Below are 15,118 nucleotides of genomic sequence, written 5' to 3'. Positions count from 1 at the left end.
GGTGCTTTGCAAAATGTTGCAGGTCTCAGTTTATGACAGCAATAAACTTCTTTAGAGATGAGATAAACATGTTGAAGGATTGGCACTTCAGATGTGACAAGAGACAGGGTTAAGTAAGTATGAACTATTCCACTAGCCGTCTCTTATATGACGAACACCGCAAAGACAAGACCACAAGGAGGAGAGATCCCCAAATTAGCATGGGATAAGTGACTGCAATATACTTTGAAATCTGAAGGTCAGACTCAGCTCTCCAACAACACTTTTTAATATGTTTTTTATATTCTACGGTTGCACGCATAAAAAAAGGGAGGATAAAAAGTGGTAACCAAAGTAAAACGCAGTTCTCTGGAGCATTGTTGTATTTGGAAGAACACTTGTCAGAGTTCCCCCCTTGGCTCTAGCACAGAGCAACAACCTGAGAGAGAAACACTAAACCCATGATTTTTTGTGCCCGTTTTCCCTTTCTTGGAGTTGTAGCTAAATGGTGCCATCCTTGCTTCACCCGTATCCAGTATTCTTTCAACCAGCTAAACATAAATTCATAATCCAGGGTAATGGGAAAAGAGCCCTTCTCCCAGCAGAATGCATGGGTTTACATCCCAGGGAGCCTATGCACAAGCCTGCCACCAAAGATGAGACTGTGGTACGTTGGCAGCCAGCATCCATCGGGAAGCAGAGATGGGGAAAGATGATTGGGTTCTGAGAACTGTTATGGCTGTGACCAAAACATGCAAAACACTGATTTACCAGGGGGTACCCCTGGGACCTGTAGTTACCTGCTAGATTTTCTGTTGTTAAGGGCTTACTAGGCATTCAGTAAATGACAATCATCTATTTAATGAGATAATTTGTTGTTATATTGTGCAGCATATGCATCCGACATCAGGCTGGAAGAAAGGAGTTGATGATGCAGCTTATGAGAGATCTTTAGCAGATTTGGAATGAAATACTGTATCAACTATCATGAACATGATGTCTGAGCTGCTGGGGCTAGTCAGGTCTAGTCTCACCAGTGATCTGACCGTGTCTGCATTCTTAAAAGTGGGTGAAGACTGAAGTGGTAAAGTTTGCAAGTGATGTAGTGTCATTCAGAGTGATCAAATTTACTGTAAAGAGTACATTAGAGAAGATCTTGCAGGACTAAGAGTGGGCAACACAATCACAGAGGAAACTTTGTGTTGAAAAATGCAAAGTAGTGCTTATAGAAATAAATTTGTGAGTCACTGTGATAGTTCCCTAAACCACCAAGTCACTGCTCAGTGGCAGGCAAAAGGGCAAACAATATTAGAAATTATTGGAAGGAAATACAGAACAAAGCAGAGGACCTCATTATGTCAGATCCCTGGCATACCTCCATCTTGAATCCAGTTTTAGTCCGAGCATCTTAAAATGGTCAAAGGAGAATTAGAAAAATAGAGAGAAGACTGACAAGCAAAATCGAACAGCTTAACTACATGGAGAGACAAACCAAACTAGCGCTCTGCAGCCTGCAAAAGAAATGACTCAGAGAGGACATACTAAAGGGCGACAGAATCAGAAATATTAGCCAGAAGAAGAGGGAATAGCTATTCATTATTTTCCATTACACAAAAGCTGTGGGAACTGAAGTTAAAATGAACAAGTTCTTCAGAAAAAACTAGCTATTACAATGCAGTGCAAGCTGAAAACGAGGGAACAATGTCAGAGTGCTGTAAAATAACAGAACTGTGGGATGCAGAAACCTGGCTGCAAGACATGGGATGACATACTTCTACTTCTCTAAGTGCTGGTAAAGGTTCAGGAGCACTACTGTGTCGAGATTGTGGCACTGCCCTTCAAAAAAAGTAAGCTTGGGTCACTTGAAGAAAGTTCAACAGTGAGCAAGAAAATTGTTGGGGATCTGGACAACATGATGTGTGAGGATGAACTCAAACAACGGGGGAAGGCTGAATGGGGATTCAAGTATTTAAGTACATTAAAGGTCCCTGCAAAGAAACAGCAATAGTCTTTTCATCCTCTCTATAGAAGGCAAGAAATAATGGGCCAATTTTGAAGAACAGATTCAAGATAGATAGATACAAAAAAGCTCTCCAAATGATACAGTAGTGAAAGAGTTTGACTGAAGAGGGTATAGATGCTCCATAACAGGAAACCTGTAAAATTATGCTAGATGAATATAAGCACTGGTGCTGTAAGAACTACTCCAACCCAGTAAGGCTGTTTCTATGTTCATGTTTTGTAGGGTCTGTGCCCCAGCACCCAATTCGTCTCCAAGATGCACCAAGGCTCCACTCTGTCCTTTCAGACTGTGAGGTAAAGTCCTGACACTCGCTCCCATTTCCAGGAAGCCCTGAAATCTGCCACCTGTAACCTGCAATGATCCCAAACTGAGAACAATCATAGCTTACAAAGGGCTTACTTACGCCGTTCTTTGCTGCCAGCAGCAGGTACTTCAGACCTCTCTTTTCCTTAGGTTGCAGCCCCCTCATGTAGAACACTCCAAGATAAGCCTGTGCCTGCAACAAAACCATACCATACCAATCAGCCAGGACTTCCCCCCTTAATTACTCCAGTTCTTCTACTGATTTTGCAATTTGCTCTAATGCTGGGGTTACTGCGGCAAGATGAGTGTGCTAAGTACCCTGCTTGCTGCAGTGCCTGTTGAGAGAAGTGGAGGTTGTCCTAGGAAAAATCAGTCTGACATGGTAACCATGAAAAATCACATTTGATCTATAGAACTCCACTATAGGTGCAGTTAACATCACCATACTAACACCTTAAGACTCAGAATATCATTTCAAACTGCACTGTGGAAGTCAGAGCCAGAGAACGGCTCCTACTCGTGAGCTGTCCATAAGATACAGCAGATGCAGTTCCTGGAACAGCATGCTCCCTGAGATACAGTCACTGCCAGAGCGACTGGCATTCGCAACACAAGATGGCACATGCCTAAATGCATCTCCTAAAGAGTGGGAAAGAGGGCAAGGTACACAGATCCATGTGGATGAATCATCTTGAAAAGTCACAGATACAATATGAGGATCTGTTCTTACTTCAAGCATCTCATGGAACTTCCTCCACCAAAGCCACCTGTACTCTTGGAATTGAGAGAAGATGAAACACAGAGCTACATTTTCAACTGTAGGTCAGTCTTCCTGAGCCAATGGTCTAATCTAGGTGTCTAATCCAAGAGACACATTAAAAAGCCCAACAGCAAACCAGACAACCAACACTGCTGAACAGTGGGTACCTAGCTGCCTCCCATGTGCAGGCAGGGCTGTCTCCCATATAATGTCAAGAGTATAAATATGTAGGAAGAATTTTGCTTCCATCCCAAAGGTGCTGCTTTCTGGGATGTTTTGTGGTTCAAATCCTTTAAACAGGGTTCTCTGCTGGCTCTCTCCTATGAATTCCCATGCTGTAGACACTAACCTCTGTAACCCCGGCCATTGCTGCTTGCTCCAGGAAAGTCACTGCCTTCTGATGCCTGTCCCATTCATTTTCAGGTCTATGGTGTAAGAGGTATCTAGCGTAGCGGTATTGTGCCATGGGGTGACAGCTGCTGGCTGCGTGGTAGTAATAAAAAGCTGCCTGGAAAAAGAGAAACACACTTGTGTGATTCGGGTAATGCATGCCCTCAAACATGACATGACTCCCCTCTGGCCAGAACAAGCTTAACCTCTCTGTCTAGATCTATCATATGCTGCACATGCTTACCCCAGCAGCTCTCCCATACCTCCTCGCTGAAGAACAGGAGATTGTTTAAGTGAGACAGTGGACTGCGACTATAAAAGAACCCTCTAACCACCCTGCCTTCTCTAGTCAAAACTCCCGGTGTTGAAGGGGGTGGCACTGGGCCAACAATACCAAAGCTTACTCTGTGCCAACAGGGATCTGCACAATTACTCGAAACAAGCCGCCTTTGCAAATCTTCCCAGCTACAGAAGATGCTGACTACAGCCAGTGTGCACTAGGTGGCAGGCTGTAGTTGAGGTACCCAAACAGGACGGCTCAAGATGTAAAGCTCTCGGATGTGCAGTGGTGTTTTAAATACAGTAACATGACAGGTTTCTCCTTGGTACTCTCCTGGGTGCTAGTGACACAGCCCGTGTACCTATGAGAAGACCTCAGAAGCTATCAGAAAGGGGATTTCAGGAGCACATCTGAAGGGATCTATGACACTGAAGCCAGCACTGCAAATCTGCAGTTTATATTATTTCCAGCATTTTCTAACGAGACTTCAGAGACTGTCACACCCATGCAAAAGGAGAAAAGCACCTGTGCACGCAACAAAGACCACTCTCCTGGTCTGTGCTGCATATATACAACCCTACAAGCTGTGGATACCTTTTCCAAGTCTTTTTCCGTGCCTCTGCCATGCTCGTAACACAGACCCACATTGAACTGGGCTTTGCTGTAGCCTCGATCTGCTGCCAGTTTGAAGCAGGTATAGGCTATCCTGTAATGGCCCGCTCTCATACTTTCAATCCCTGAGAAAAACACAACATAAAAACAGGGGAAAAGAAAAGGGACAGAATGCAGCCTCAAATGCAGCAACCTCCCCCACAGCTACTGGGCCTTCTTTGGCCCATGCCAAGTGCTCCAGTCCACTTTCAGCTGGCTCACCAACCCTCACTCCACAGGACCAAAGTTTCCATCGGAAAAATGGCAACACTGCATTTTAGGAATTTTTCTAGTCTCATTGCAAAGAAGGATCATGGGCTAACACAACGTATGGTTCGCACAGAAGTGGCTCGCTTTTTTAGTGCTGCAACTAGTGGTGTATATAGGGCAAGGACTTTCTTCTTAGATCATTGCATCTTCCTTCAGCTCTTCTTAAGAGTTGCAATTCTGCAATTGCTTTTTCAGCTTGCCAGGAAGACTGAGATCTCAGACAATGAAAAAGTATACAAGGATATGACAGCTTCTGTTACAAAAAGGACAGAGATGGCTTAATTTCCAACTATAGATGTCAGGACAACAGTGCAGGCTTCAACCAAGCCTGGATTTAAATATGCTGATATAAATCAGGCGGCAGGATGGGACAAAGGGCAATAAATCTCTCAAAGCACAGTTGAAATTGCTGAAAGGAGGCTTCAGCTTGGGTATATGTCATCTCTGCCTTCACACAAGACCTGCAACAATTTGGAGGTCCTCCAAAAAGAGAAATGTGTGGTTTAAGGACAAAACAAATCCAAGTCCACATTACCGAGGATATTCAATGCGATGGAAATGTCAATCCGGAAAATCTGCTGCAATTGGAAAGCAGCTTCCTCTAAATGCTCTCGCTGAGCTGGGTCACCCTGAAGAGTTAAAGAAGAAAGCTATTAAGAGAGCAAAAACATGCAAACCCTACAGGAGATTCTTTCCTGAAAACCGAGCAGTGAGAAACAGTCATACTGTACTATAGTTATCAAGAGGGTGATGTAATCTGGTGTCATGTGTCCACAAAAAGGTCTCCCTATCCTACACAGCCATTTAGTTAGGGAAGCTGTATGGACATTGCTCACCTGGCCAGGGAGCTTGGTGTAGCCTCTCGGACATCATCAGACCTTTCAGAATTTAGCAAATACCTGAATATCACTCATAACTCCCCCTTTCAAAAGTAACGTTAGCCCTCGTTTACCCTCCCACATATGTCGCCAGCACAGTCTCTGCCGAACATGCACTGACATATTTGTATACGCTTTACACAATTCAAGCTGAGCCCACACTGACAGCTTACCGAACGCTGCACACTCCTAATAACATCCTGCGCAGCAAAGACAATGTCTTTTCTTTCTCAGTAATGAACAGTATTTTTTACTTTACGACAGCTCTGGGAGGTGGTAGGAGGATTAGCCTGGCCTGCGGCTTTAGCTTCCCAGCTTGCGTACAAATTTAGTGCCATCGAGTGGCAGCAGTGCACACTGCACACGATGCCTCCGCACTCGGGGAATTCACGCAGCAAAAATGCCCCTTGCCACCCAAAGGTTCTACCGCTCAGCCAGCAGTCAGAGCTGCTCACAAGAGGACAAGTCATGGACCAACTCCCCTCCTCTCCCGAGACCTGCCTCACGACCTACGAAGGAGCTACAGGCTCTTCCTACAGCCCTGCAGAAGTGGCACCTCCCAGGACTGGGAGCTTGACGCTCAACCCCTCAGCAGAACAAGCAAAAGCCTTTCTGGTGGGGGAGCAGAGGGCACTGCCATGTCAAAGCGAGGAACCCACTCTGTTAAATACTGAATTTACCTCCACTCTGTTCAGTGTCCTTGAGCAATTGCTCAGCTGACTGATTTTTAAAATAGGGAATTGTCTGCACCTAAGACTGTGAATTGCAAGGAAGTAGCAGGCTTAATCACAAGAACCGTAATATAATTTACAGCCTTGTGACTCTCAAGCTGATGCATCCTCTTCAAGCCCAGTGTCTTCCTTTATAACAGAAAAGACCCAGTCCTGATTTGCAGCTTTAGGAGCAGTGACACCACCTTCTCCAGTCATGGGTTGTCTGGTAAAAACCAAAATAGCAACAGCATGTAATCACCTAGTGAAAGATTGCATCAAAATGCAAATACACAAGAAGAGACTGGTGCTATTGGATGGGTTTTTTTTTGTTTCGTTTGTTTTGTTTTTTTTTTTTTTCCGTTTTCTTTCAGTGCTTCTCTGCTAGCACCCCTGTTCCACAGACACCTTAAAGGCCGGGGATGCCAGTTTGTAGTTCCTGAACTTTGCTCTGGCTAAAGCAGAGGGCAACATACCACATCTCTCTTTCTCCTGGCCTCCAGCTGTGCAGGGCAGAAAACACTCTTGTGTGTGACTGGATTGCTCAGGCAAGGGAAAGGACCTCAGGTACATATGGAGGGTGCGAAAAATGAAAGTGTACCTTTGTGCTGCGGAGAACTGGCCCCAAGTTGGAGCTCTCAGGGATCTGGAACTCCCCTATATTAAAAAAAAAGAACAAAAAAAGCAGAGTTAAGCAATGCTGTATCTTCACCTCTTCCTCCTCTTCCCATCCTCTCTACCCCACAGCTCTTTCCTAGAGGACCGATCACCCACCCGGTCAGGGATATTAAGAACAGAAGGAACACTGACCAATCTGACCTTTGTAGCAAAAGCAACCAAGTGCCACATGAATACAGTCCTGTGATCTGCGGCTGGCTAACGCACCTCCTCCAGAAAGGTCGCCAGTCTTGATTTGAAGGTAAAGTATCTCCCACTTCTCCTGAGAGTTTGTTCCAGCAACTTGTAATCGCTGCTTTAAACCTCTGTGCTTCATTTTAAATTAAAATACAACTGGTTTCTGCTCCCAGGCACTGGCTCTTCTAGGCTTTTTTCTTTTTACTAAAAAGCCCATTCTCCTTTTGAAAGTCCTGATACAACTAATCAACCCCTCTTGATTCTTGTCTGTGATTCTAAACAGACTGTGCTGTTCATGTCTTTCAGCTGAAGTACTTTTCTGCCTGAGTTGATTAACTTTATGACTTTTTGCCACTATTCCTGAATTTTCAACATTGTTATTGAAGTGCAGACCCTCTCACCAGTGTCACAGGAAGGGTAAAATTGCCTCCTTATTTGAATTTGTAACCGCCTAGTTTGCATGTATCAGAACTGTGTTCCTATTCCCATTGCCCAGGGCATCACACCGAGATTTCGTGCTAGGTGCTTGCTAGCTCCTAGCTCCTTTTCCATGTAATTTGTGTCCAGGGTACAGTTCTGCTTCTGCAAGGGGATCATGAGACGTGCTATTCTGGCCGCATCGGATACAGGCTTAGGTTATCATCCCAACACGGCCCACTTGCTCATCACTGCCCTCTTAGATATGCTAGCACTACCATGTGTTCAGCCACTATCCGACCAGTTTCAATCAGAATTATCTAACGAAAACATCTACAGCAAAAGCTAAGCCACCTTGCTCCTGACAGAATTGTGCTGGAAGCGATTACACAGGCATTTACGCCAGCTACTCTAAGAGGACAGTGATCTCCAGCAAAGAGGACGAACAGGCGAGGGCTGACCATGGCCAATTATTTTTAACCTGAATCACCATAAGCAGCTGGATCCCACCGGGCACCTAACACCAGGTGCTGAAACCTGGATCACTTTAAGCCAGTGCTGCTAACACAAGAAGTAGCTGTGCCCTGCCCATATCTCCCTGTCCCCCTCCCAAGCTGTGTGGCTGTAGAGCAGGAAGCTAGTAAGAGTAAAAAACCCAGTCCTTTCAGGGGCCCGATTCCTTGATTCCTGGCACTGTATGGCTACACAAGCGCTTGTGCCGGCGCAGAGGCAGAAATGAGTGTGCAACAGGCAGGATTGCTTCTTGCAGTGCCTGCACTGTCTTACAATGTGCATGAAGCTGTGGCCTATGTTCCAGCTGCAGCCTCATTATTCCCAGATAAACAATTCCCCTCTGGCTGTATTAAAATGTATTTTATCTGAACAAGCCCCACGCACCCAACAAGGAAGATCGCCATGGCAAACATGATTTCTATTCATCATTCCACCAAAAGTAATATAATCTGTGAATTTATTAGTTAAGTTTTACATTTATTTTCAGATCAGGCATAAAATTATCTGATCTTTCTCACTGTAAGACTCTATCTCTCGTTCAGGTATCTCCCTCATGATGTAATTTGTTTTTTTGTCATACATACAACAGCAAATCCCATGAAGAAAAACATTGTCTGCATTAAAAATTCTCCCACCTACTTGTTTAAACATTAGTACATTCATGCTTTCAAGAAACTTTACATTTCACATAGACATCTACTCCTAAATCAGATTTGTCGTTTACTGAGAAAACATGCTGTTTACAGCAACAAACCAACCATTACCCCATGAAAAATAAAAAGAAACTAATTCTGAGTTCTATCAGCCTGCAGAACTGTCTCATGTCCCTCTACCACTGGAAACCCCTCCTCACACAAATCTCAGTAATCTCACCAGATAAGAGTTACCACTCCTGGGAAGCATACCACTCCTGGGGAGTCATTTGGAAGAGAACACAGGGACCAACTGATCCTGACACCCAGTCCCATCTCCTGAAAAACTAGACTATTGAATTCTCTTGGAACTTAGCTTTGAGGCCAGGCAAGCCTCAAATCAAATCTCTCCATGGAGATCATGATTTTTTAAGAATTGCATGTTTCAGAGCAGCTGTCTCAATACCAGGCACACAATCTAAACATATCGCTTAGGTTCAGCAGTAAACAGAGAAATAAAAGCACCCTCCGGCAGCAAAGAATCCCATCCCACTTGGCAGAATGAGAAGACCAGCTTAGATTAACCTTCAACCTGACATTACTTAACACAAGTTCAGCCCAACTGTTTGTTTCTTATTTCCCAAAGAATGGTCAAACTTCAGCAGAACTTCATAGGAACTAGGCTTTGAACAAATTCATTGCTATATTGCAAACACAGAACCACATTAAACTATTCTTAAGGTTGTATGTTCAAAGCACACAAAAAAGCTGGGAATACCACAGTTGGAATTTTCTGTGCACTTTATTTCTACTTCTTCAAACATGTGCTGTGATATAACTTGACTATGCATCCTTTTTTCCATGCAATCTTGAAGCTTTTAGTGTACTGCATGCCCAATGCTCACATATTCAGCAGCTAGTAACTATTTGGTATGTCCCCACTGTTCATCCTGTACTAATCAAACGTTGCTCAAAGCTATCTCCAAATGAGGAATTAATAATCTTCTCATAGACAGTCTAGATTGCTCATCCCAAAACATCCAAACACTTCACAAGAATGAATTCACAACAAGAGCTGGACGAAATCCAGGATTTCTGCCTCATGGAAAATTTTAGTGTTTCCAATTGGTTTCATTGTGCTTTGAAATGAAAACACACTTTTGAAATGTCTGTAATCTCAGAATTGAAATAACAAATTTTACAGTTCTGCCAGGGGTAAAATACAACTCCCCAGGGCAGCATTCAGCTGCTGTAACACTGAGACTGGCTGTAATCACCTGCTCGTTCACTATGTGCCTTTAACTTTCGGCAAAAAAGCTTCGAGTGAGGCATGAATTGCATGAAAAAAATAGGATGCGATCATGCAGCTATGGACTTGCTCATAGTAATATCCAGAATGTTATTTAAAGCAACTTTTAAATTAATTTCCTAAAGTTTTCTTTTTAAACACACTAAAAGTAATAGATTCCATCATATTGTGTTATGTTAAAACTGGAATGGCTCATCTGCAAAGCTGGGATGTTTGGATCGATCACAAAGATCTTTGCCACTTGAGGTAATAAAGTAGCTGACAACGATAGCAGATTGTCATTGTACATGTAGACCAGCAAGTCTGGAAATTAACTGAAACACTGAAAGAAAGGGTGAGGACATGGAATTCTCTCTAGAAGGTCCTTTGCCATTGCTGGCAACAGCAAACTGGAGAAGTGAAGGTACATTCTGCTCCACTCCAAGTTCTGGAGGTCTGTTCTCTAATGGCAAGACTTTGCTACCAGATTCCCCTGCATCATCTGCCAGGCGTCTGTCCTTCTCTTCCTTCTGCTCTCCCCAGCTTCTTGCTGCATTCTGATTTAGCCAGCCTCATTCTCTTTCAGTAGCTACACACCAGAAAAAAACAAATCCTAAACCTGAGGCAGCTTTTCCTGTAGAAAGCAAAACATACACTGAGAGAAAGGTATTACCAAGGCATGACCAAGCTTCACTTTAAAACTTTCCATGGAAAGATTCACAGGACTTCTCACATTGCAAAACTAGGCATTTTTTCAGACTCTTCAGTAAAAATTACTGAATCTCTTCTCCCTGACTTTTCTCAATAAATTCCCACAAAATAGATGCACAGTATAATGCGAGAATGTAACCTGAGGACTTTTGTATTGAGCAAAATCAAATTATTTCTGACATACATTATCTCTTGACAACTGACAGTTGTAGATGCTTGGGCAGAAAGGGAAAGGAACAGGGATTATAAAGTCACACTTTTCCTGGCAGAACTTTCCAGCAATCAGCTGTTCCGTGATCTTCTGAGCAGGAGGTTTTGGCTGGACCAATTAAGTCTAATTTGAATGTGTAATTTTACCTAATCACTTCTTGGAACCCATTTATACTTCTGGCCTGTAGCAATGAGTTCTACAATTTACCTGTGCACTAGCCAAACATGTACTGTCTTTTGCCTTTTTTCAAACTTGCTACCTGACCATTTCTGTGCTGCCTATTAATATGTGTATTATGAAAAATATTGTCCCTATTCACCTTCCCTCAACACTTCTAGTTTCACAGAGCACTAGCACACCCTCTGCCACTTCTTTTTTAAGCTGAAGCATCAGTCTCTATTTGTATGTAATTGTCTCCTTGTCATCCTTTTCTATGCCATTTTTGTTATTGTTTTTAAGACAGAGTGTCTTTTCCCTAAGAGTTCAAGAAGTGGCTGCATCATAGACTTACACAAAATTACGATACTGTCTCATCCTCAGCTCCTTCCTTTACAATAATTAACATTTAATTGGCCTCACTGCTGCTGAGCACTGACTTAACCTTATCAAAAACATACCCATGGTGACTTCAAGTGTTCCCTCTGCAATATAATTATTAATTTGACACTCCTCATTCTGTATGTGTATTTACAGTTACATTCCCCTGTGTCTACCAATTTAACCTACCTTGGGATTACCCTGGTTTTAGTTTTTGTGCAATCTTTTGCTGTGACTTTTAGATTTGACTGTCCTGAATAATTTTGTATCATTTGCTTCTTCTGTCACCTCACTCGTCACCTCTTTTTTCCAAATCACTGCTGACTGTGCAGAGCAGAACAGGTTTCAACAAAGGACTTAAGGGAATCCACCAGTAATGGCTCTCCATTGTGAAAACTATTTCTTGTACTTCAAGGAGTTACTAGCCCAAGAGTAGCCCCTCCATCTTCCCTCACATCAGCTTTATTTCTCCAGATAGCTTTGTTTTAGGTCCTGGCTGAAAGATTTTCAGAAAGCTAAAAGCTGGATAATCTTGCTCCACATGCCTGTTGACTTCTCCAAAGAACTCTTAATAGATTTACAGCTCTCTTAAGTTTCTGCAATGGAGCAAGCTGGCCTGAAAAATGGCTTCCTAAATCCTTTCAAGACCTTTGATTCTTTGATGTAGCACACTCATCCAGGTATCTAACATCTCTATTCTATAACACAGTTTCTATCAACTTAGAATTACCTTTTTTGCAGTTTTGTGGCTCAAACAACTCCCCCTTTCTAAAAGCCAACGTCCATTTTGTCAATGTTCATTCTTCTGGTCATACAGCAGATTTAAGCACTGGATTACATATCGTCATTAGAGGCTCAGTGACTTCATAGCTTCTGCAGAACATCCGAACAAAGAGCACGTGGCCTTAGTGACTTGTCACCGTTGAATTTATCAGTTTGCCTAAAAGCTCTTCCTATTGACTCTCTGTAGGAAACTATTTGTCAGACACAGGCACACGTTCACTCCTGAATGTTCAGCTGTGCCAACTGAAGGCATCACTGTCTCCACTTATTCCCTACCTCTTCTCCCAGAGGTCCATGTCCAGTAATCTGCCAGCGAGGCAGTGTGTCTGAGTGCTTCTTAATATGCTTCAGGCAAAAGCAGATGGGTTAAACAGTCTAATTGGCACTTTAGGTAAATTAACCTGGCTGTTTTCCTGGAGCTAATTAGGAGACATGGAAACAAAATGCTCCATTTGCCAACTGATGGGAATGGTAACCTCTGGCAGGAGATGGGTTTGATAAGCAGTGATGGGCAGTAGCTTAAATCAGCACTGAAGAAAGCCAAAAATCTGGAAGAAAGCAAAGAATAGGGAACCCCTCTGACCTTTTCTGCAACACCTTACATTATCTAGCCAACATCTGTGGGCTGGCTTTTTTACGTGCTTCTCCGACATCACAATCACATGTTGTCCCCTTTCTACTTGCTCCAGCAGGCTTCCTGCTTCTAAGAATTTTCCTGGAGCTGTTACTAGTGTTTATACATCTAGTGAGTAGCCCTATTGTAGGCCTCATCTGATCTTCCTTGACATGACTTTAAACTTAATATGTAGGACATGCTTTCCTGGGTAAGACTTCAATTTTTTTGGAGTATATTCTACTATTTTTATAAAACTCATTTTAATAAGAATGTCTTTGATACTTCCTTCCACTGTCTTACCTACAGCATAAGCGCTCAGAAATACATCCTCACCTTCCAGGAAGAAAACAATTCCTTTAGTTTCCCACCATGTACACAAGTCTCCCAGATCAATGGTGCAGTATTCTCCTGAATCCTTCTGGCTGCAAATATCTGTCCACAATAAAAGAACAGAAACTGGATGCTGTAATCGGGTCGCTAAGGCAGACCAGTATTGGTAAAGCCGACATCACCTGCAGTTACAGCACAGGCTCCTCCCTGCCTCCAGGAGATTTTTTTCCCTCTGTCTCTGGACTCCTGATTCATCTCTCTGAAATTCCTGTCTTTCCACTCTAACCTATGTCCTCAAGTGTCAATAAATGGATATACGCTTCTTGGCTCCTAGCTTTGCCTTGGGGAAACTCAGACTCAGAAGTCTTTCTGCCACAAGTATCCTGCCCCACAGCACATTGCACATACCTACTGCTGTCCAGGGCTGGCTCTCTCCTTGCCCTGAGGGGATGCCTGAGGATGAATTCTCTGGTACCACCTCCGGACTTGCTTTCTGCAGGAAGTGGGACCCCAGCTGCACACCAGGGCAGCTCGTTGAGGCTTCAGTCACCACTGAAATATAGAGCACAAAAGCAGCGTCTGCTTTAGGAGACAACACTGGACTGTATATTTACCTAGCGCCCTTCTCTGCTCTGACCACAAAGCCAAGCAGGAGGAAAGTTCAAGGAGCAGGGTCCAGAAGGGAAGACAAAGGTAAGGGCATGCGGGATGCAAAGTGGGATTGCATCAACTTGTTAAGAAACAGCGAGATTCCCCTGACAGATACCAGCTCTCACTCTCCCCAGAGAGCTTGAGTGCTGGTTGTCAGCTTCTTGCAACAGCTCTCTTCCAGTCTTAGTTAACATATCACGAGGCGGCAATCCCGCCTGACAGCCGGGCCCTCCCACAGCCCTTTCTCACAAGCCAGAGCTGCTAACCTGTCTGCTGAGAGGGCAACGAAGAAAGCCAGAGAGACCTGTGCTCTCTCCTGGCGTCCGGCAGCGATCTCAGCCACGAGATCTGTCTGACCACCTGCAGAAGCAGCGCACCGAGCGCTCCCTGAAGAAAAGCAGACACAAGTCAAGGAAAACAGCCCCGCTGCTCCCTCCTTCTGTCCCGTTTCCATCCCGCAGCTTGTCCGCAGCTCTCTTTCGAGGAGCCCTCCCACCACGGCTCCCCTCCCCGGGGGCTCCCATCCCCTTTCCCACCCCCAAAGCCTCCTGGAGACATCCCTCCCGGCCAGGGACACCGGGCCCTGCCCGCCGCTCCTCACCCAGGTGACTGCCTCCAGCACGGAGTAACGGGGCACCAGGCCGGGCAGGGGCTGCTGCCTTCCTCCTCGCTCCCGGCCACCCCGGGGCCGTCCATCCTGACAAGCGGGCGCTCTGAAGCAACCAGAAAACACCAACGCCGTGAAGCCAGAAGTCAGCCCTCAGCCCCCCGCCCCCAGCAGCGCCCTGTGGGCAGGGGGACACCCCCCCACCCCCCCGCCCCGCTCTCGCTGCGGGCCCCGGGGCCAGGCCGCACTCACCGCTCGGGGCTGGGGCCGCGGCCGTCGGGCGGCTCGGCGGCGCAGGCGGGGCGGGCGGGGGGCGGCCAGCAGCGGCCCAGGCCGCGGCCCAGCAGCAGCCGCCACATCCCGCCCGCCGGCCGACAGAGCGAGAGAGGGCGCGTTGCCGAGCGACGCCGGCCTGCACCATAGAGAGGACCGAGCGGCCCGAGGGGGAGAGGCTGGGCCCGCCGGGCCTCCCGCGGGGCAGGGGCGGCGGCCCCCGCCCCGGGCCGCTGGGAGAGCGGACCCCCCACGGGCTAAAGCTCCGTGGAGGGGGTTCCAGGCGGCCCGAGCCCACCCGCCGGGCAGGGACAGACTGCACCGCCGTACCATAGAGAGGAGCTAGAGCGGCGCCCGGCGGAGCGCGGGAACGGCGCGGGCGGCCGCGGCGGCCCGGGAAGGGCCGCGCTGTGGGGCGGGGGAGGGACGGGGCTGAGGGAGGCCCGGGCC

General features: G+C 45.7%; 1 protein-coding gene across 2 annotated transcripts in view; it reads right to left on the bottom strand.

Moving 5' to 3' along the window:
• DELE1 (DAP3 binding cell death enhancer 1) overlaps window positions 1-14,921 on the bottom strand; it is a 22,553-nt gene extending 7,632 nt beyond the window's left edge. The window contains exons 1-10 of one of the 2 annotated variants that reach the window (XM_041119269.1): window positions 14,648-14,921; window positions 14,390-14,501; window positions 14,055-14,175; window positions 13,546-13,689; window positions 13,141-13,239; window positions 6,846-6,901; window positions 5,192-5,285; window positions 4,330-4,472; window positions 3,415-3,573; window positions 2,406-2,498 (exon numbers count right to left, since the gene is read on the bottom strand). In XM_041119269.1, the coding sequence (XP_040975203.1) occupies window positions 2,406-2,498; window positions 3,415-3,573; window positions 4,330-4,472; window positions 5,192-5,285; window positions 6,846-6,901; window positions 13,141-13,239; window positions 13,546-13,689; window positions 14,055-14,175; window positions 14,390-14,501; window positions 14,648-14,754 (1,128 nt within the window). In that variant the 5' untranslated portion in view covers window positions 14,755-14,921. The remainder of the gene's footprint in view (window positions 1-2,405; window positions 2,499-3,414; window positions 3,574-4,329; window positions 4,473-5,191; window positions 5,286-6,845; window positions 6,902-13,140; window positions 13,240-13,545; window positions 13,690-14,054; window positions 14,176-14,389; window positions 14,502-14,647) is intronic. The other variant, XM_029997594.2, reaches the window with a different exon arrangement.
• Window positions 14,922-15,118: the final 197 nt, after the last annotated feature.

Source organism: Aquila chrysaetos, chromosome 22, assembly GCF_900496995.4.
Source record: "Aquila chrysaetos chrysaetos chromosome 22, bAquChr1.4, whole genome shotgun sequence".
Taxonomy (NCBI): Eukaryota; Metazoa; Chordata; class Aves; order Accipitriformes; family Accipitridae; genus Aquila; species Aquila chrysaetos.
The sequence above is the reverse complement of the archived record's forward strand: the minus strand, read 5'-3'. Positions and strand labels throughout refer to the sequence as shown.